We start from the raw sequence: 21,109 nt of genomic DNA on the forward strand, positions 1-21,109 counted from the left end.
TTAAGCAGTAAAATGTCCCAAGCTGAGATCAGCTTAAACGTTTACAGTTGAAATGCAATCGGTGATCATTTTGAAAGGCAGCACCGCACAAAGAAAAGTAGCAAAAGAATCACTTTTCATCTCTTTATTGTTTATGAGTTTTACACAGTAGAAGTGGAGTGACATAAAAGCAAAGAGTCTCTTTAGATAACAGCGTTGTCCGCACGCAGACCCACTAACGTGTAGCTGCAGTGCTCGAGACGAACCCAGAAATGCTGAAGACCAACAACTTCAGCCAGCTTACAGACCGCTGTTGCCAAGCACATCCAACAGCCAACACCAGTCTGATAAGCTAGCTGATGGTGTGGAAGAGTGGTGTGAAGGAATGCCAAACCACATGGTTGGAGAGTCTCAACCATGAGCTGAAGTCGGCCAGGATCTACAGAGTATGTTTAAGAGTCGGGAAGGCAGGCAAGCTGAGAAATAATCATCAAAAACCAAATTCTGGTCCTACCATGAAGGATGTCATGCGTCTGGTACTAAAAGCAGTCAAAATAAGTGTGTTAGGGCTGACGTGACACTTACCTTAAAGATGATCGTTTCAAAGAGACAATTACAAATCAAATCTTTTGTGTTGGGTCTTAAACCTAACAGTATTACACGGGGGGAGCCTCCATGGATGAACATTTCAGGAGAATCCAAACAAATGAGAGACTCAGTCTGGAGAAGAAGTGCCACGATTTCCATGTTTTATGCATGATCTGATCCCAGGTTCAAGTCAAATGTACAGAATAGAAATGGTACTAGTTAGCTGAGGGTACATCGTCACTTTACAAATGATATCGCCTTTTCTTGTGGGTTTTGGTTCAAATTGACTCATGTTCACACAGACCATAGAATAGAAATACATCTGAACATACCGTCAAAAAGATAGTAAGATATTTACACAATGTGCAAAACATCAATACCACATCATCTGACGTTGATATTGCTTTTTTCTCCCTCCTCCTCCTGCCATTTTTAAATGGACAATTCCAGAAACAAAAGACAAAATTGGTCTTACAGGACAAAAACCACGAAGTCAATGAAACCCTGAAAAGAAACACCATCCACAGCAGTTATCTTGGCAGCACACTGTACAGACAAATCAAGATCCATCCATACACAAAGGTTACAAAATTAAATAAAAATCAAGTCTATAAGTCAAGAGCTATATTCAAGGGAGGTCACGCCTTCCCGTCTTGCATAAGGCATAGCATCTGATGGGCACTGCCCTTACACAGCAGCAACCACCAAACCGCTGCTTTACTTCTGAGGTCAATGAATGGGTTAATTTAAAGTAACTTGTTAAGATCAGCAGTAGAACCAATCGCGCTAGACACACCTAAAGAGTGAGATGAAGAAGAACTACAAAAACCTGAACGAGGAGACAGTAAACGGCACATACATCCTCAAAAAAAAAAGAAGAAAAAAGCGCGCGTACGCACACACCGACAAATTATGCCTGGTTTCTTGATCGTTCAGCCTCTTTGAGAATGGATGAGGGTGAGGTTAAGTTGTGAGTGGCTGTGGCCGAAAGTGGAGCTCTCAGCGGCAGCACAAACACAGTCGCTTGGATGTTTGTACCGCTTTATTTCGCCATCACTTGGTTTTCTCCTCCGAGTGCCTCAGCTGCTGCAGCCTCTTGGCGTAGCTCTGAGCCATGGAGTTCACGATGGAAATGACAAAGTAGCAGACCATGACCAGCACCACCTTCTCAAACACCCACGACAGCCAGTTCTCATCCTGAAAAACCCCAAATTAGGGTGGATATGCTTTATTTTTTTTTACCCTCGTACAAGCAAACAGTGAATATCAGCTAGACTGATAAAACCAGCCATTTACAACTGAAGGATATGCTAATAATTAAGAGACTGCTATGCACAGTTTGTCCACCAGAGGGCACTGACACATTTTATACAGTTATTAATTAATTACACTTATTGAGATCTATATATATCTATATCTCAATATCTGAATTTGCATCAACACTGCTTCCGAGTCTCTAGTGCATTGATTTAAAGGTAGTTAGGTAGATACTACAGCTTTTAATTTTACAGATTATATTAAACCTTGCCAAAAAAAAAAAAAAAAAAAAAACCATAAAAAAAATCTCATTCACTTAGTGGCTGCCCTTTAATAAATATACATATAAAGCTAATAGACCAAAAATAATGCATGGTAAAGTCTAAATCTTCTTACCGCTGGTGCACTTCCTCCAGCATGGTGCAGCTTGTTCCTTTGTGCTTCCAGGTACTGCCTGAAGGGCTTCTGGAGAGATGGCCCTAGTTTGGGCACCGACCTGACATGGCATACCCACAAAGCAGCAACAGATAAAAAGAACAAAGAAGAGAGAGAGAGAGAGAGGAGGTGGTGAAACATTTAGTTACTTACCCTTTAAGCAGCCTTCTTAGACATGGAAACCAAAACTTCAGATCCTGCACACTAAGCTATTCAAGTCTTCCCTTTCCCTGAACAATACTTTAGAGAAAAAAGAAAAAGAAAGAAGAAGGTCCTCGCTGATCCAGTCAAACAGCATTCAGGCCAGGCAACAACTGCTGAAGGCCCCATCCTACATGTGGGCCCTATCTTGGAGCTGCCACCTCCTCTAATTGTTACTGTGAGCAGGAGCAGGCAGCAGAGAGGAATGAAGCAGAAACTCCTCAACCCTCCTTTTATACCCTTTAGCTCTCTATAGGAGTCTGTGTCAGCCCCTTCACTGAGGAAGTGAGTCGACATGATGTCATCACCTTTACCAACATTGCTGCCTTCTGGATGGAAAGACATCTAATGAGGGCGTGCTAATGCCCTTATTAGGTAGTGAATTAGCTCACTGGGGGGGTGGGGGTGGTAGTCATTATTAATACAATTTTAACAATTCATGTCATAGACAGGTACTGGTACTGTAGTTTTACCACTGGGTCAGCAGCAGTACAGTTTGAAGAAGAATCGCTACATGACCTCAAACTTATCATTACCATGAAAAGAAAAATATACTGCAGGCTGTACTCACAGCCTTCCCACCGCATGAATTCAATTCTGGCCCTGGACAGGACATAAACATGTTGTCTAGACCTGACTAGACTAAGCAAAAACATGAGCGATAACACACACACACACACACACACACACACACACACACACACACACACACACACACACACACACACACACACACACACACACACACACACACACACACATAAATGGGGACTGGGTAATTGCTGATGTCACTTAAACCTAACTAGTTTTGTGTGATTCATTCTTGTTATCACTTTGACTTTACATGTAAGCACACATGAATTCACACAAACTGGAAAAGAAACATCCTGTATCAGCAAGGAAAAACTATCTGCACACATCATAGCGAGTCACTGAGAGTCATCTGTACAGCAGCAGCAACGTGGGAAAGAACCTTGAATTTCATTTTAAATCAGATAGTGTTTTTGGTAAAGTCAAAAAGAAGTTCCTATGAAGGAGGATACCGATTTTAAAACTAGCTAAAGGTGTGGGCCGCCTGCAGCCAACTTTGACCTTAGGTGGGCTGGAGCAGCGGGAAATCTTCTCTGTCAGTGTGAAAAAGTTAAATCACACATTTAATCGCTGAGATATCGTAATATAAGAAAAGTATGTCTCAGTTTTTGTCTTTTTTTTTTTTTAATTGAATGGGTCTGGCCACGAAGCATACACCCGACCCATCTTTCAAATCTGGGGAAAAGGAGGACGTATTTGTTGGCTGCATTTGTCGGAGTCTTGTAATTTGGACAGCCTTCATCGCATCGCTGTGACATAATCGACCTACAAATGCGGCCTCCGAAGGATGCGGCCCCTGAATCTGGACACAGCTACGATACCGGAGACTGCTTCTTCTTCTTCGGCGTTTAACAGCAGCTGGCATCCTTGTAGATGCATTGCTACCATCCTCCATTTCAGTCCGTTATTACATTCTTAAATCCTACAACTTATTCCTGCATCTTTCAGGATCTTACAAAGCTTCAAACAAAAATTGTTAATTAGTTGTCGATGATTTTGATAGTCGACATAATCGTGACTAGTTGACTAATCATAGCAGCCCTATAATACATATGTACACACACGTATATAAATGTACTTCAATAGAACAAGCATTGGGGGCTTTCATAGGTACTTTCAGCAGCTCCCCTATTTCCCGAGGGGATCGACACAGTTGGATCCACATGTTGATTTAGTGCAGGTTTTATGCTTGATGCCGTTTCCTGACTGAGCTCTCCTCATTTTTAGGGACCAGCACTTTGAATGTGACCCATGAGACTGAATTCCTGTTTCCTCCTTATCTCAAACCGGATGCATTTTATTTGCAAGTGTTAACCACTACACCACAGACAGACTATTAGGGGGATTTTTTTTCTTTATTTCTTTGAATTTGTTTAAGATTTGAGACGTTTACATGACTGCGAGTCAATTTCCTTAAAAAAAAAAAAAAAAAGTGCTGAGTTTGTCTCTTCTGACATCCCGTGCCTGACAAATTCCCTCCACATTATTAAAAAACAAAACGAAATTAAATTTAAAACTCAGCATCTTCAAAGAAAACTGAAACAGATGAATCCAGAGCCATGACCTACCTACCTACATACATACATTTATTAAAGTCTTATTACTTTCAAAAAAGCTTCTTCTACAACCTCTAACTGCCTCTTCTCTCAGTCACAGCTCAACTCAGTGAGTCAGATGAGCATGTTTGGATGGGACCTCACACGCCTGACCACCAATGCTCTAGCAGAGATGGATTGCACGTGTGGGGGGGAAGAAATACCTTGGTGTGTGTGTGTGTGGTGGTGGGGGTGAATCAAAAAGAAAAGAAGGAAAATGCGTGCACATACGATACGCCCCCGCAGTGAGAGCATTTATTCATACAGGATCCCCAATCAGTGTTCATAACGCATCTGAAAAAGTTTACAAATGTGCTGCCAACCACAAAACCAACGAAAGACAATGACTCCACCAAGTTTCTAATTAAAGCAGGCTTTCTCACACACACGCACATCAGTACAGGACAAAAAAAAAACAATTGAAAAAAACTTACCCGATGAGTGACACCATTTGCTCCACTATGTGCTTGCTAAAGGTGATGATAACGAAAAGTTTCTGAGGAACAAAAAACAGAAATAAAAACATTGATGACTTTGCTTTGAAATTCAGGACAGCTGATAAAACAGAATTTTTTTTAAATTCTCAACTTTATTCATAAAGTCTCCTAAAATGTGTAGCATTTTCAAAAAACATTTGTTCCTTAACACCTTTTTTTATAAAAAAAAAAAAAAAAAACTCTTGGCAGAAAGATGCGTTTAGATTCTTAATTTTAATGACACAACTCTGAGAAATTGAGGCCACATCTGACATTGTTCACAGACACCCTAATTATGAAACTCAAACCTGGCGGTAACCTAAATTTTGGTCTGTGTGAGGGGTTTTGTGTGGTTTTCAAAGCACCCAAGTGGAGGGGTGGGGGTTCTAAAAAAACAACAAAAAACTCACTTTTTTTCCCCTTCTCCCCCTGGTCCTGAAACTGATCAGCTCTAAAACGGCATGACACATGGCCCCCTGGACAAAATCAGACAGGATATGGCATCCAACGTCCATGAGGTTCAAGGTACAGAATTGGGGGGAGGAAAAAAAAGAAAAGACAAAAGACTCTCCCCCCTGTAGCCTCTTACAGTCTGCTCAATTTCCTTCTCTTCCCTCACATCCACTCTACATCCTTCATTACCCCCACTGCCTCAAGTCCTCTTTGTCTGAAAGGTCTCATAGTGAGATCATTGGCTGGTACCACCAAGAGATTGATAGGCTTTAGTTTGTTGAAACACTCAACAGTGTGCCTCAGACGCAGACAGCCCCTTGCAGTCTGAGCTTACATTAGTCACTAGTATGGTAGACTCAACAATACCCTCCGTAATTAAGTTGTGTTTTTTGTTTTTTTTTGGATCTAGTAGATTTTTAAAAATCCAAACTCTTGTTAAATGCTTCTTAAAAGCTTCCCTCCTTTCATCTGGAGTAAGTTTATGTGGCGTGGCATGCATCTGAAAGCTCAAACCAGAATAAGGAATCCCCGAAGGAAAAAAAAAAAAAAAAAGAGCGCCATCAGAAACAGTTAACCAGAAGTGTCCAATTAGGACTTTCTCATAGTCGCCACCTCATGATTTAAACACTGAGGCTTGATCTTTCCCACACGTTTTAGGCTTGTGGGGATTGTTCAAAGGGTATCACTCAGCAGTGGATAACCGTTTTTTTCCTATGAGAGGATTTCTGAGATGCATTATTACACTGCGGACAGAGAAGCGCGACGACATGAAACAAAAGATGAATCATATTTGAAGGCAAGATGCTGCAAGTACGTGGGCCTGTGGGGCTTATGTTAAAAAAAGGAAAAAACATGCTGTTGTTTGAGGTAAACCGTCTCTCTGCAAGGTTTAAACCACCTCTGATCAATGCTTCCACTGTGCTGCTGACCTGTATGTGCATCTTGATGATGGCTTTCCCAATCAGAGTTGCTCCAAAGAAGGTCCAGAAAGGAACCAGGAAATGGCCGCAGGTTATTCCAGCCAGGTCGAAGAGAGGATTAGGAATCTGAAAATGGGCACATTAGATCGTAGTGATTCGTCGTCTGGGCACGAACATTAATTTGTTCGTAACAAACTCAGTTTAAAAGTTAAAAAAAGATAATAAAATAATTTTAAAAAGGCCTGAAAACTTCCTACTCACTGAGGCACAAGCCAAGATGCCAAAGAATCCCACTTTCTGCACCATGTGCTGCACTCCCAGTTTTGCTCTTGTAACAAAATCCTGCAAAACAACAACAACAACAAGTGAATAAAGTGATTGTAAGTGCATCAATGGCTGCCAGGCAGGGATTGTTATTTTAAGCTGCCGGGTTTTTAATTCTTGTTACACTTCCCTGCATCAAAGATTTCACATGTACACATACACATCTCTGAACACACAACCACTCTTGTTTTCTTAAAATAACCACTCTGTACTTTTTGCAAATGTGTGTACTTTTTTTTTTTTTTTAAACCAAACCAAATGTTTTAACAGTGCCGCCGTCTCCAGTGTTATTACAAGGAGCAATAGAGTACTGATACCTGCTATTTTAGAGCAATTTAAGACTTTCTCTGAGGTTTGGTGAATTTGGTACAAAAGTGCAGAGGACCTTTTGGTTTTTTTCTGAGAGGCTGAAACATCTGTGGCTATATTGTGAAGATCTGAGATAGAGGAAAAACATCAAAGGCACAGGAAGCCAGTGTAAAAAAAACAAACAAAAAAAAAAAAAAAACTGGCACCATGTGTGTTTATTTTCAACAAAAAGTCAAATTTAAGTTTAGTTTTTAATCTTCTATAACTAAGAAAGCACCAAAGTACCGAGGTTGATAAAAACTAAGTCCTTTTTTCATGTTCGTTTCAGTGCAACCGTTCATAAAAACTGCATCCTGAGTCTTCAATGCTGTTACCCTTTATAAGGCTTATAATGCACCCACCGAAACAATTACCGTATTTTTCACACTTAAACTCGTAACTTTTCTGAAAAAAATCGACAGTGCATGCATTATGTATGAATTCTGGTTGTGCTTACTGACCTCAAACCGGTTTTACTTGGTACACGGCGCTCAAAAATCTGTCATAAAATGTTTTAGTATGATTTTGGTAAGCTATGAAGCCGCACTGCTTGATGGATTGTTGGAGCATTAGGGCTACCGTAGTCAGGAGCCTCACGGAGTAATCTGGGTCCAAAACTCCATCCGCTTCAGGTCCCAAAGTCACTACGACATCACTGAGAGTTAAAAACTGTCTAAATTCTTTCATCTTTAATAAAATGATCAGTGTTGCTGCTTTACCAGGTGTAACAATTAAGTTTAACATGCAGGCATCCATGAAAACAGGATTTATTAAATTTAATTGAGTTAGAAGTTAGCAGGAAGTTAGCTCGCTAGTTTCCACCTAAACATGATATAGCATGTTCTGACAGAGATTTCTGAAAAAATTAAAACGTACAGCTCTGCTATCACTTCCAACATAAATGAAGACAGAAACCTAACAGCAGTGACTTTTGTAGGATTACTGAAATTGGACTAGTTAGTATATAATGATGTGCTACGTGATCGCTAGCGACACAGCTATGTTAGCATAATATAAACACAGTAAAGCTGGAGGATGAACGCCAACTTTTTCCCACTCGATAAAAGTTAACGTGAGGGTTCCCGATGGTTAGGGACAAATGCAATCGCATGGCAGGATGCTGTAAACGGACCAAACTTCAGTCAGGAGAACAACTGAGATAATCCATCCACAATACGAGGTTAGTCATTAATATACTGCAGCAACATGGGAATAGAGCAGCTGCGTGAGAATTCAACATTAATGAATTAATGGTACAGAAGTGGAGGAAGCAAGAAGAATGAGTTGAGTAAAGTTTAATGCGCCTTATAATCCGGTGCACCTTATGGTCAAAAATACGGTACTGGTGATATAATAAGACTTTTGGTAAAAACTTTTGTGTTCAGAACATCAGAAAAAAGGAAGCACCATGTTTCTCTAAAGGCTTAAACAGGTGCTCATCAGTAGGGTGAACACAAGCCTTATATAAATAAATAACGATGTAGATTTCCTGCTAATTCAGGCATAACGTGTATTGACTCCAAGTCTTCCTCAGTGTTTTGGTCATTTTTATGTAAATCAATTCATCATATATGGTTCTTCTCCTGATATTGGATGAGCAACTCTAAAGCACTGCCTCCTGCGGTATGCACAGATCTGTAAACAAGCAAATTCTTCTCATCTTCAACCAACCTTTCACCACTTGCCTGGATGCAGCTCGAACATGTCTGCTCAGATTCAATTTGCTCACTGCAATACTACAACACTGCACACAAAGGCAGGTTTTACCACATTTAGGGACATGCGTTTCCATTTTTGTCACACTCAGTCTTTTTTCTTCTTCTTTGGTATCCATTCCAATTACTGTTTTATGTTAATGGGTCTTTGCAGTGCTTCTTAGAATGCCCCTGACACACACCTAAGTGTATATGTCCTGAACAAAACAACACCCTGTGAAGATGACCTTGTCAGCTGAGAGCCACTGAAGTGGGACTAGGTGATGGAGACAATGGACACCATTTCTCTAATTTCTGTTCTGCTTACTCAGCCTCTGATCTCAGCAGTCTCCAGTCATGTGAACTCAGTTCCTGACAGCGCTGCCTGTCATTCAAATTAGAGGCCGGTGAAAAGAGAGACGGAGGGAGGCAGCGAGAGAGCAAAGCCCGAGGGATGATTAAAGAGGGAGCTGTGCTCAGGGTGACTCACCCACGAACACACAGATTTACTGGAAGTGCAAGAAGGGCGGGGCTTCACTGAAGTCACGTGCCACTTTGAGACCAATCACTGGACAGTGGCTTTGTGGTCAGTTGCACATTATGAAATTAAACCATATTAAATAAGATCATATCGTATTGAGTCTGTGGGCACCGTGTAAGCAGCTACATTAAAATAAATCCGAACAGATGTATAGATAGATAGTCCAATATTGAGTGTAACTGCTTTGCTCTTGCAGTACAAGGCAGGCTGGATGACTTTGGGCCCCTGTTCAAACCAAATATAACTTATTTGGAAAGAATTATAACTTTATTTGTACAGTGCTTTTTAAAACACACTGTTACAAAGTGCTTCACAGTTTGAATAAAACCGCACATTAAAAATAAGAATACATGTTCCAGCACGCAGACCTTCATGCCAACATGCACACTTCCATAAACACATTAGAAGTGAACAAAAGCCAAAAATAATGGGAGAAAGATTAAGAAAAAGCTAACCTACAAAACGGCAGTCATTTAAAACAAACCGCAGATTTAGCCGGCCTTAAGAGCTGCAACCTTAAAAGCGTGATCGCCTCTGGTTTTAAAAAAAGGAACATGGAACAGCTAAGCGAGCCCGATCAGATGATCTGAGAGGCCAGCTGCTGTTGTAAGGTCTCAGATGCCAGAGCCCGGCCATGTAGGGCTTGACCTGTCAATTTTTAAATGGATTCTGAATTTTACTGGAAGCCCGTGAAATGAAGCAAGAATAGGGGTGATAAGGGAGCGCTGGCTAATTTTTGTGAGCGGGAAAGAAGCATTAAAAAAACAAAAACAAAAATGGAAGCCATACTCAATTAAATAATAAGTGATATAACTTAAATGTCGCCTTTTTAGGTTTCTCGAAATCACATTTATCGAAATGCATATCTGAGCATAATCCTTCTTTAATCTTTAAATATTCTTGATGTTCACACCAGTGCACATCCTAGGACCTAACACTTTACGAAAACAAGTGCTTCTGACCTGAGCACCCTCGGCCTGCTCCAACATCTCCTCAAATTCCTCGTAGTCCTCATCGTCTGGATCAGCTCCCGACTGACGAGCCGCTCTGGCCATGAAATAAGGAGGCAGCTCTCCGATGGCGGTGCCGGCACCCTAAACATAAACAGAACATTTTATGTTTGCGATAACTCAGTTATGCATCAAACTACTTGGTGAAAGATTAGATATACTTTGGATTTATGCACAAACGAGACCAACACAGCCCTGAAAAAGCATCTTTGGTGTGCGTCAGGGTGGATAACTCTAGTGTATCTTTATTCAAGCTAACACTCACCCACATACAGGCCTCCAGTCGGACCTTTGACATGATTGAGAAGAGGGAGATTGTGTCCTCCACTCCTCCATCTTCGGGACAAACAATCTGGTCTGGGTAGGGAGGCTCTGGGAAGTCTGTGGACCCACACTCGTATGCTGCCAGGGTTACTGAAGCTATATGAGGGCCCTGAGAGGAGCGAGACAGATGGAAAATAAGCCAAGTTACATCAACCCTTTACATCTTTGAAACCCTTGAAGCTCCTTTCTGAACTGAGTGGTTTCTGTCATATTGCAGCCATGCTTACAGAACAAAATGACTGAGTGTGTATCAGACGTTAGTGAGGGTGGTCTCTGTCCATGTGGCAACCCTTGGAAAAATCCATGATAGAGATCTTCACTGACTCATAACTCATTAAAAAGGACAGGGGAGGTCATCAACTGTCTTTATGATGAAAAATGCTCAAAAGAACATGAACGTAAGGTCATAGTGTGAGCAAAAGGCTACTCAAAAGACTCGAACAGCAAAGTTAAGGGGTAAAGATTGATTTTCTTTATATTTTAATTATTAGTCTGTGTCAACTTCAGCCTTTCAAACAGGAGCAGATATTTCATATTGCAGTCGTGCAATATATCTCTCTTCAACTAAAGTTGTCGTTGTTGTTCAAAGTCCTTCCAAAAGGTGTTGATTGTGATCTTTTTGTGGCCTGCAGTTTGCAGTAATGTTTGCAGTAATTTAAGCTGCTGTTGTATTGTTAAACACAGCTTGCGAGTGCTACATTGTAAGCAACAAACACAAAGCACCAGCAGCTGAGTCATGCCGCCACTCTGGCAGGTAGCTATGTCATCACTTATCACTGTCGAGGCGGTTAGGTTGAGCCACCTGGCCTCAGTAACAGTTGGGCAACCTGCAACCACAACATAGCTACTTCATTATGCTTCTTTGAGGTGAAACAGGCAACAGTGACAGTAGATGGACAGCGCACAATTAGTCTGTGCTGACTGCAAATGCTTCATCATGGTAACTCTCCACCCACTCAGAGTATGAGCACACAGGAGGCTTCTTTAGTTTACACAAGACACTCCCTTTTCATCCAAGCAGGACTTCATTTAACATTAGCCCTTTGTGAGACAACAAGACACTGTTACCAAGGAGGAAAACACACCTAAGCTCTTAACATTCAGACACGCTTGTTTGATAGGAGCTGTAGCAGCACCGGCACTGCTCTCTTTGTTCATTCGCATCAACAGAAGTCATTCAGGATCTATCAAACAGTTCTTTGCTTCATCACTGGTCTGCAGTGATGAAGGTCTCTGTTCCATGCACAGAGACCCTCTGTGCATGGAACAAACATACATGACATTATTTTCTGTTTAAACCACTAGTGGTATTCAGTGTGTAAAAGGTGGTTAGGAATATGATGCAGCAGGAAGGGCCATAGGTTACTTTTAACTCTGGCCTAGTAAACGAGTTCAACAAATTTCATTAAAAAGCCCTACAGTGAAATGTTGACCTGATGGTAGCGGGTGTGGTCATGTTTAATCCTGAGGGATGATGAGCAACCACAATAACTTAAGGGGAAAGCCAAACATTCAAATATCCCTGTGTTTGGGTTCAATTATGTGAGATTCTGGTTGAAAGTGGAATGAATTCACCCAAAAATTGGGAAACAATCTCAGTTAATCATGAAAAATTCCTGAGAAGATTGCCAAAGGGGTGAACTGACAAAGCAGTGCATCGACGTAAATGAAAACCTTTTTCATTTAAATTATTGGTCTCCTAAAATTTAAATTCTCAATTCAGACATGTATAAGTACAGGCATCATGAGGATGAGTCATTTAAGCACAACATAAAGACTAGAACCCAGTGTTTGCTTGGCAACACATCCAAAAACATCATGATGAAGAGTAAGCTCATACTGGTGAGTTACTCCCCTCACCCGGTGGATCAGTGACCTCATGCTCTCTATGTGGCCATGTGTTAATGCTTCAGGCTTGAAGTAAATTCCGTGTAATTCTTCTGGTGGGAAATGTGGTTTTTCTTCAAAAACAATATTACACATTTTCCGTCTATGGTTGGTATTAACGTTGAACAGAGACGTGTGACAGAAGTTACTGCAATGTGAATGACTGAAATTAGTCAGATCTATCAACACGGCACACTCCGTTTCCATCTCGGGTCTAACATCGCAGCTACTTAAACCTATTTTGTGGTGCAGGGGTATTCCCTCGATCACCCACACTTCTTAAGAGCTTTACAACTGTGTCAGTCCCACACTCTGTGCTTGCTGACTGGCCAATTTTAAGTCTACTGCAGCGCTCACTGGATTGAAAGAGTTTCATGCCATGATGCCAGACAAATCAAACTGAACAGAGTGGACAGATTCAAAAGGTACAAGCACTCAGAGCATGAGCTAAACTTTAGCAAACTAAGAGACAGGAAATAATCTCCATATGAGCAGTGGGCTCACGTCAAGTGACAACAATGTAAAGAATGCTTCACCATTTCTGTGAAAAATTACAAAATATCAGAGGAATTTGGAGAATTAGGCACTCTCAATGAAGCCAATCAGGACAAACAATGAAAGCAACAAGGGGAGCGTGACAGTCAACAATAATTCCATGTGTCAATGGACAAGAATCCTTTCCAACCAAACAACCTGAACAAACAGACTTGATATAAGATATTACAAAGATGGCAGAGGACGAAAGCTCCAATAAGAGAGAATGATTCAATATATGAAGTGAAATAAGCTAAATAGATGCCTGGGCTGGAACGTGAGACACTGCTGACAGATTGCAGGAGATTCATACCAGCGTTTGATGGGTTACTCATTAGGATTGCCCCACAGCTATGGGGCAATTCTGTTGCAATTAACTTTATCTTGCATATTTGTATCATGCTTTCACAATACACTGTGTCATGCTCTGCAGAACAGAGTACTAGAACAGAGTTCATAAACAATCCATATGCAGCAGTTTCATACCTATGCAGAGAAAAAGACCAATACCCAGTCTGATGATGTGTTTAGTATATTATGAACAGGTACAGAAATAAAAATTACACGTGTAACCCAATAAAGGGATCTGGTACGCAGCAAATTTCATTAATCACCGGTGTGCTCTGGTGGTGATAGAGAATTCACAGAATCTTAGATTCCCAGCTCTTGTTTTGCTTCCATTATTCCTGACCGCAAGAGATGGTATTCGATTACTTATCAACTTCATTGGTATGACTTCAATAAAACAAGGTCATGATGAATTTGCATTCACCACAGTGCAGTTGCGGAGTGAAGGACCAGAAGAAACTGTTGTACCCACAATGTGAATGGCAACATTAACTTTACAGAAGTGGGCGAAGGTACAACAGGAAGTCCAAGCAGCTGTGGTACAGATGTCAGTCAGTGGAACATCTTTCAAGGTAATGTAAAATGTCATGGGTAGAAGAGACATTTTACATTATGCCCCATTATGCTTGCCGCTTTAGTCTTATCAGACATAAACAGGGAAGTCCCCATTTATACTAGTGCTGATGGCATCAGTGCAGTATTCTCCTAAACAACAGGCGTCACCATTCAGGTAAAACCTCCACAGCAGCAATGGTAAATGTGTTGAATCAGTCAAAACCGGGAGCAAAGAAACGGCAGAGGTTTTGGCAAAGTTGTCTCCAAAAGTCTCATCTTTTCAAGAAAAACTCACGAGGTGAGGCTCATATCAGGAGTCCTTGAGCTTCCATGCAGGACAGGCTGGATCTGGTGCTTAGATAGTTGATACAATACATGGTCAACGTGTTATTGGACTGAGCACGGAAATGCCTGAGGGCCAAGTATACAACCCATAGCTCCAGCACACCGATGCGAAGCAGCCTCCGATCCTACACACTGTCCTGTGCTTCCATACTGCCTTTGCTAACTAAGAGGAAGGCATCTGTAAACATCACCTCTTGGCCTGGAGGGAAGGTGATCCCAAAAGAATACTACAACAGTGGAAAGCCCAGACTGCCACTGACCTGCTTTGGTACCTCTTTGGAATCGAAGTCCAAGGTGTTGATGAAATGAGGTGTAGTGGGATGACTGCAGCTGCCGCTGTAAGTTTCCCCAGCAACCAAAGGAAAACACTGAATTTGAGCCTTGAACTTCTTTGAAAACAAGAAAAAGGCTGAGAATGTAATCCACCCTCTGGAGGAAACAAAATGAGGGCATTTGCCTCAGTACAAATGTGGGCAATTCCTTGAAAACAATCCGACACCGATGACAATCTGCTGACATGGTATCAAATAACACAAAGTTTACCGTGAGCCCTAACTGGGACATATGGACGAGAGAAGAGTTCTGTCCGAGACAGTGTTCATTTTGTTTACTGATATTTTTCTTTAACTGTTTTTTCCTGATAAAAACAAGACAATACTACATAAAAACAAATGCATGAGGACAAAAAACTGTGATGAAATATACCGACACTGTCATCGACAAATAAAAACCAGATGAAAATGTTCTGGAGAAAAGAGATGCAATCACAATTGATTAATTTGTTTAGCGAGGCAGGTCGAGTTTGGAGGTTATCCAATCAAAAGAAATCTCCTTGTGCAGCAAGGTTAGCGGGCACAATTTGATCTACCACCGAATAACAGGATGTGGTGGGGCCCTCCCATGTCCTCCGTTTCATATGAAAACGCGGCAAAACATGAAACATCTTCTTTTCTCTTCCGTTGACATCTGGACATATTTCACATTTGATATCAAAGAAAAGAAGATGCTTTGTTAACAAACTTCTCACACCCTACAAATTAGTAAACCAAATCAACTTCAGATTTGTTCTATGATAATCTTATGATATTTAGTTGCCTAAAACTTCAAAAAATAAAGAATTTAGATGCCTAAATTATAACTAAAACTAAATTTTATTTTTGTCAAAATAAAAAAAACTATGACTAAGACCACCTGCTCCAAGTTAAGGTGCATATATCAACCCACCATCCACAGATGGAAAAAATGCACGTGGCTTTGGCCTGCAGAGGGAAAGTGCACCTGGTTGTAAAGACACTGCATCTTTGTCATGTCGGCTTGCAAAAGAAGGCAAATCAGACAAGTGACTTCTCTCATCAGCTGTTTGGAGTCGTGGTTCTGAAGGAGTGGTGACAACAGCAGCAGAGAGTCTGCTGGACAGCAAGTTAAGGAGAAAAAGCCCTTAATCTAATAACCTATGGCAAACTATAAGGCCAGTGTTATAGAAGAGCTTAAGTGCAAACAGTTCCCAAACATAAAGGGATAAGGCCCCCTAATGAGTGAGTATGGATTGATGAGGAGTTCATGCTTCTCCCATTTCTAGTTAACGCCGCTGTCAATCATACTCGACTAATGTAAAGCATCATCCACGTTGAGCAACACACAGTTGGGATTTTGGAGGTTGAATTGGATGAAAGCCCCTCTCTGTAGGTTCTCTGTAGGCAAATACCTCCACAAATAGACACAATCATAAACTATAAAATAAGCAGGAGAGCCTACAGAACCTCTTCGGCTGAAGGATCAGCAAACTTCTTGGTAGAGATAGGCTGTAGGTATGAAACCTCTGGAGGATGGAGAGTAGCTCCAAATGAGAGGATGGAAAGCTACCAGCAAAGACCGTAAGCAACCTATGCTATACTTAAAGACAAGAAAATTAAATTGCTGGGTGCCAGACCCTAATATCAGTTTGCTTGGATCACTGAGGGTCACACAGGTGACACATGTGACTGCATATGTAATCAACAGATATCCAGGTATTACATAGCATCTCTGGCGACCAGGAAGAAGGAAATAAAACCTGAAGTATGCCTTCTTTATAAAAGTGTCCTATATATACAAGCAGACATGAGGTCCTGTGCTGCTGCCAGTGCCATGCAGGTAAATAATTTAGTGCCCAACAGTTTATGAAAATGAATGCAAGATGTTGAAGGAAATAAGGGTGAACAATTATCCAAACAAAACAAATCCCTACTGTAATGTGATTAAAGAAAAAAGAAGTCAATCTCTTGAGGAACAAGTCAAACTCCTCTGCGGTGGAGTAATCTGAATTCCTTTTTTTTGGTCTAGACACAATGTTTCATGACTTGACTTTTGGTACATAAGGACAAGTTATTATGAAAACCAGAGCTGTTTAATATTCTCACTGCAAAAGAAAAGCACAATACACAACCCCACACAGAGTATATGGCACGAGCCACTGCTGCTACGTCATTATTGTTGCACACAGTATGTAAAGAAGCAGAGCACTAGACAGCTGTAAAGAATTAATGGAGGGAGTGTACACCATTTCTTTAAAAAAAGAAGAAGAAGAAAAAGGGGAAGGTCACAGTTACATCTTTTCCCATTATTTCATTATAATGGAAATGGCTGACTCAGCTGAACCACATCGGCACATGTTCTGCAGCACAGAAGCCACATCATCAGCCTGAAGCGGACTTTGGTGGAGAATTTCTTCCTCTCTTTCATTTTGCTAAATTCTCCTTTTAGCCACAACCAAAGACCAATGACGCATGTTCATGGTGACTCAGTGTGACAGTCACTCTGTGACTGCCTGTCAGGGGAAAATTACACTTCACTCACACAAAGCCTTCGACAGACGTGTGACAAACGTGTGACGTTAGAAGAAACACAGGGCTCATGGCTCGGTGTGGACTATGACGCCATCCTCTGGTGAGTACAGGAACAAACGGACAGCGATTTTGCAGAATTCTGCAAATGTAGCATTTTTGTAAGAAAATCGCTAACTGTTAAGGTAAATTATATTCTGACCCATGCTGAGCATAACCAACCAGATAATGTCGGTAATCAATTTCTCTTTACATTTTGTAGCCTTTAGTCAGGCCAATATTCAGTAAAACTCAGCTAACTCAATCTAGACCAGAAATGATTAACACAAGTGGAATTAAATTACATTTCTTCAAATTTGGAATATGGTTACATCTTTTCCCACAGTTTGGTGGTTTACACATTCACTTAGGTCACTGGTTCAATTCCAGCATGAAGAAGGGCATCTGGTGTAAAACTCAAATCAAACACGTAGCGCTACCTGCCATAGTGTGACAAAGGAGAAGCAGCTTTATTCTGAACTGTAAAATAACGACAGGGAGTAGGATCTGTACAGACAGGTAAAGCTGAATGACTCTCGCTTACAGGTATTCCCTGCTCCTTTTGCAAATGTTAAATTTATATTTTTCAATATATGTTTTTAAGCTTTTGCCAGTTTGCAAGTTACTCACAACTATCCCTGCTCTCAAAATTCCTACTATGACTACACTTTGTTCTTAATGGTGCGTAGCCACGCTTTGTTTCATATCAGTGAGTACTGTTTCACGCCTAAAACGGTCTGTTGTCTATGCATATAAAACCTGTTCAGTCTAAATATAAACCATGTCATTGTTATTGCCTCTGTTATCTACCTTTACTTCAGTAAAGGTATTTTGCATCTGCATTTCCATACGGCTGATGCTATCTTACCAGGTAGAGAAGGAAGGTGTGCAGACCAGTTCCAAGGCCCACTGAAGACAGGATCCCAAGGCCTACCCAGTAGGCACACCATAGGAACTTCTTTTCCAGATACTGAACATACTGCAAAGGAAAAAAAATTGAAGAAAATTAACTATATACATAAATCAGACAAGGGGAAGGGCAGGGTAGTCACCAGCGTCTAAAAGATCAGATGATGATCTTTCAAGGTAAAATCTAAAAAGTTGAGTGAAAATCTTCCCTTCAGGATTAGCTGAATATCTGTTATCACATAAGGTCTGCATGTGTTGTCTGGACACACAGGAAGTCACTGTTACTTAAGTGTAAAAGGCCTGAATCACAACTTCCTGTTTTCGCTTCCATTGAATTCTGAAAATTTGGACCATAACTGATGATTTATACGTCAGCTTTAAAAATAATCGAGTGAAGTTTATAAAGAGTGAAAACAAAAGTCAGTCACCATCAGTCATATCGCCGCTTCTCCTGATGCTGATGTGGAATGACTGATGGACAGAGTGGGTGGCTACTGTCTAAGGCCTGATTTTCAGAGTAGTTGCAGAGTGGTTTGAGGTTACATTGTGCGTATGCCATAAATGTCCGACTGATGCATAAACTCCCAGTAAGATGGTAAGGTTTACTTAAATGTGCCAAAGAGAAAGGCTCCACAATCATAAATGAGGCAAACATAAGAAAGAGAATCTTCATTTGGCTCTTGCAAAACATATACCTTGTATTTTGTATGAAGTGCCCAAATCAGATTGTCCACAATTAAAAAGTGTCACATTGCTCACCTCTACAATAAATGATACAAAAAGTTAATCTTTTTTAGGCGTTTAATAACTACATTGGTTTATTTATTTAAAAAAGCATTAGACCAATATTCATTACACTCCGTTTACAGGGAAATTCTGTCTTAACAGTTATTGCTGCACAGTTACAATGAAAACAATATGTTTTTCGATCCCATTACCTTATTTTACATTAATATTTGTGATTTTGACATATTTAAATTTGCTTTATTCTTGGGTTATTTTTTCCCCCTGCTCATTTCCTATGTTTGACCTGCTGTTCTAGGTAAATGATTACGCCATTCTCAGTTGGTTCTAGGAAGCCCTGAAGGACTGTAGTGTTTTAACTGAACCGTGACAGACCGTTGCACAGATGAATTTGTAAACAGAACATTCAGACAGATGACTACATGATCAAGGGTTACCTGACAACAGTGCACACTGCATTATCTCACAATGCAAAGTTTATTCTTGGAAAAGTCTCGAGCAGGATAAAAAGTGACTCATCGTTAACCTTTAAACTTGCCGATGACAAAATAACTGATTAGCTGATTCTTAACGTCTCTAAGAAAGCAAAACAAGTCGAGGCTTACTTGCTGGTGTTCTCCCTCAGTTGAGTATGCGATGGAAAAGAGAGAGCATAACACCAAACACAGGAAAACTATGCCTCTCCGCTGCCAAAGCCTGAATCGGGAAGCAAGAAAACACAATCATATCCCCTTCCATTCTTTCCCCCCTTAAATTTAAGTGTCTCTGGTCTCAATAAAATGCACAAATCCACCTTCTGGGGCATAAGTACTTTTTTTTGATACAGCAGCTTAAATCACAGGGTATGTCCAACCAGGAGACAGCTTCATTTTAAGAAAAGAATCCAGGAAAAACCTTTAATGTCTTACTTAAACGTCCACTCCTTTAGCTTAAGGAGCGTCTCCAGGAGAAAGTAATGCAAAGTGGTAACAGGTCTCCTCCATAGCACCAGAGACAGGCGCTCTTCCTTATCCTTCTGTCTCCTCTCTCTTAATGACAAGTCTGGAGAATAAAACGAAAGAAAATCACTTTGACACTCTGTAATACTTACAGACACAACACTTATTGCCACTTCTTGAATTGGTAATGCTAAATGCATAATACATGTACTCTGTAATGTACTTGTTTGCACCTATGGAAAGTGAAAATAACCCATAGTGAATCAGTGTGAGTGTTTATAAAGCGTGAATGCCATAAGGTGATAGGTGCAGTTCTGTGTCAAAGGTTACACAACAGATACAACTGATAGAGTTTACCTGCGGATTTCCCATTCAGTTTGTCTTTAGCTCCTGCGCGTTTCTGAGGCTGCTCACAGCTTGCTCCATTAGCTGCCATGTCAATCACCGTCTGGCAGGTCAGGCAGTCTAGGACGAGAGAGGAGCACGACAAGTAGGAGTTGGAGTTTCCCGTGTCCCCGTTTCTGAACGGCTAAGAGATTACAGCAGGGATTGTGTAGAAACTGGAACTCCTTATCAGCAGCTGTCAACCAATAAACTATCAGTTAGTGCGAACCTTTCGTTCACACGCCGGTTAGCTGACATTCAAATTCAAAGACAGAGATATAGCACAGAAAGCAACGAGGCGACTGTGAAACTATTACAGACTGCTTTACGAGAGCGAAGGCTACAGCTGACGTGAGCTGTCGTCTTTCCGTAGGTCAGTCTGTAAGTAGATATGGTGCTAAATACGTGCATAACCCTCCACATGCTAACCGGCTAGCCAAAATACTAACGACCGAGCTAGTGACGTCTGTACCTCAAAATCAGGCGTTTAAACTCAATAACGAGTTCCCTTACTCACCGAGAAACGTCTAAAACAACTTGTTGCCGCTATACTGTTGTAGTAATGAGAAAAGACACACGTTACACAGGAGAGAAACAGGGGAATGTTTGTTAAAATTACATGACATCTGTACCTTGTTCCTGTCCTCTTTACCCGGAAACAAACGCAGGCACTGTCAAAGTAAAACCAGCACTACTGTGCACCACTGGGGGGAAAAGGCTGTAGAAAAAGTTTTTGTTTACATTATGTTGTAATTAATTAACTGAGTAAATGTGGGAGCGATTCATGGTGTAATGACAGTATTATAATAACTTACGATGAAATCACATGCTTCACTTCATAAGCGAATACTTTTATTGTGAAATAGAT

General features: G+C 40.8%; 1 protein-coding gene across 4 annotated transcripts; it reads right to left on the minus strand.

Annotated features, from left to right (window-relative positions):
• Positions 1–109: 109 nt before the first annotated feature.
• Positions 110–20,939, minus strand: vmp1 (vacuole membrane protein 1). 4 transcript variants are annotated; one of them, XM_086261153.1, is made up of 12 exons: positions 20,874–20,939; positions 20,215–20,322; positions 19,828–19,960; positions 19,525–19,615; positions 18,135–18,245; positions 10,678–10,845; positions 10,365–10,496; positions 6,757–6,837; positions 6,505–6,621; positions 5,081–5,142; positions 2,221–2,320; positions 110–1,764 (listed from the first exon to the last, which is right to left on the minus strand). In XM_086261153.1, the coding sequence occupies exons 2-12, from the start codon at positions 20,291–20,293 to the stop codon at positions 1,621–1,623; spliced, it is 1,218 nt and encodes a 405-aa protein (XP_086117279.1). In that variant the 5' UTR covers positions 20,294–20,322; positions 20,874–20,939; the 3' UTR covers positions 110–1,620. The 4 variants fall into 4 exon arrangements, with proteins under 4 accessions (XP_086117279.1, XP_086117278.1, XP_086117276.1 ...); XM_086261152.1 differs by having other exon boundaries at positions 20,215–20,437; positions 20,874–20,889; XM_086261150.1 differs by having other exon boundaries at positions 20,759–20,881.
• Between the last annotated feature and the right edge of the window lie 170 nt (positions 20,940–21,109).

This window comes from Aulonocara sp. 'chitande type north' Nkhata Bay, linkage group LG14 (assembly GCF_057382095.1).
Source record: "Aulonocara sp. 'chitande type north' Nkhata Bay isolate Kocher_YH1m ecotype deep benthic linkage group LG14, A_spYH_male_GT1.1, whole genome shotgun sequence".
Lineage (NCBI taxonomy): Eukaryota > Metazoa > Chordata > Actinopteri > Cichliformes > Cichlidae > Aulonocara > Aulonocara sp. 'chitande type north' Nkhata Bay.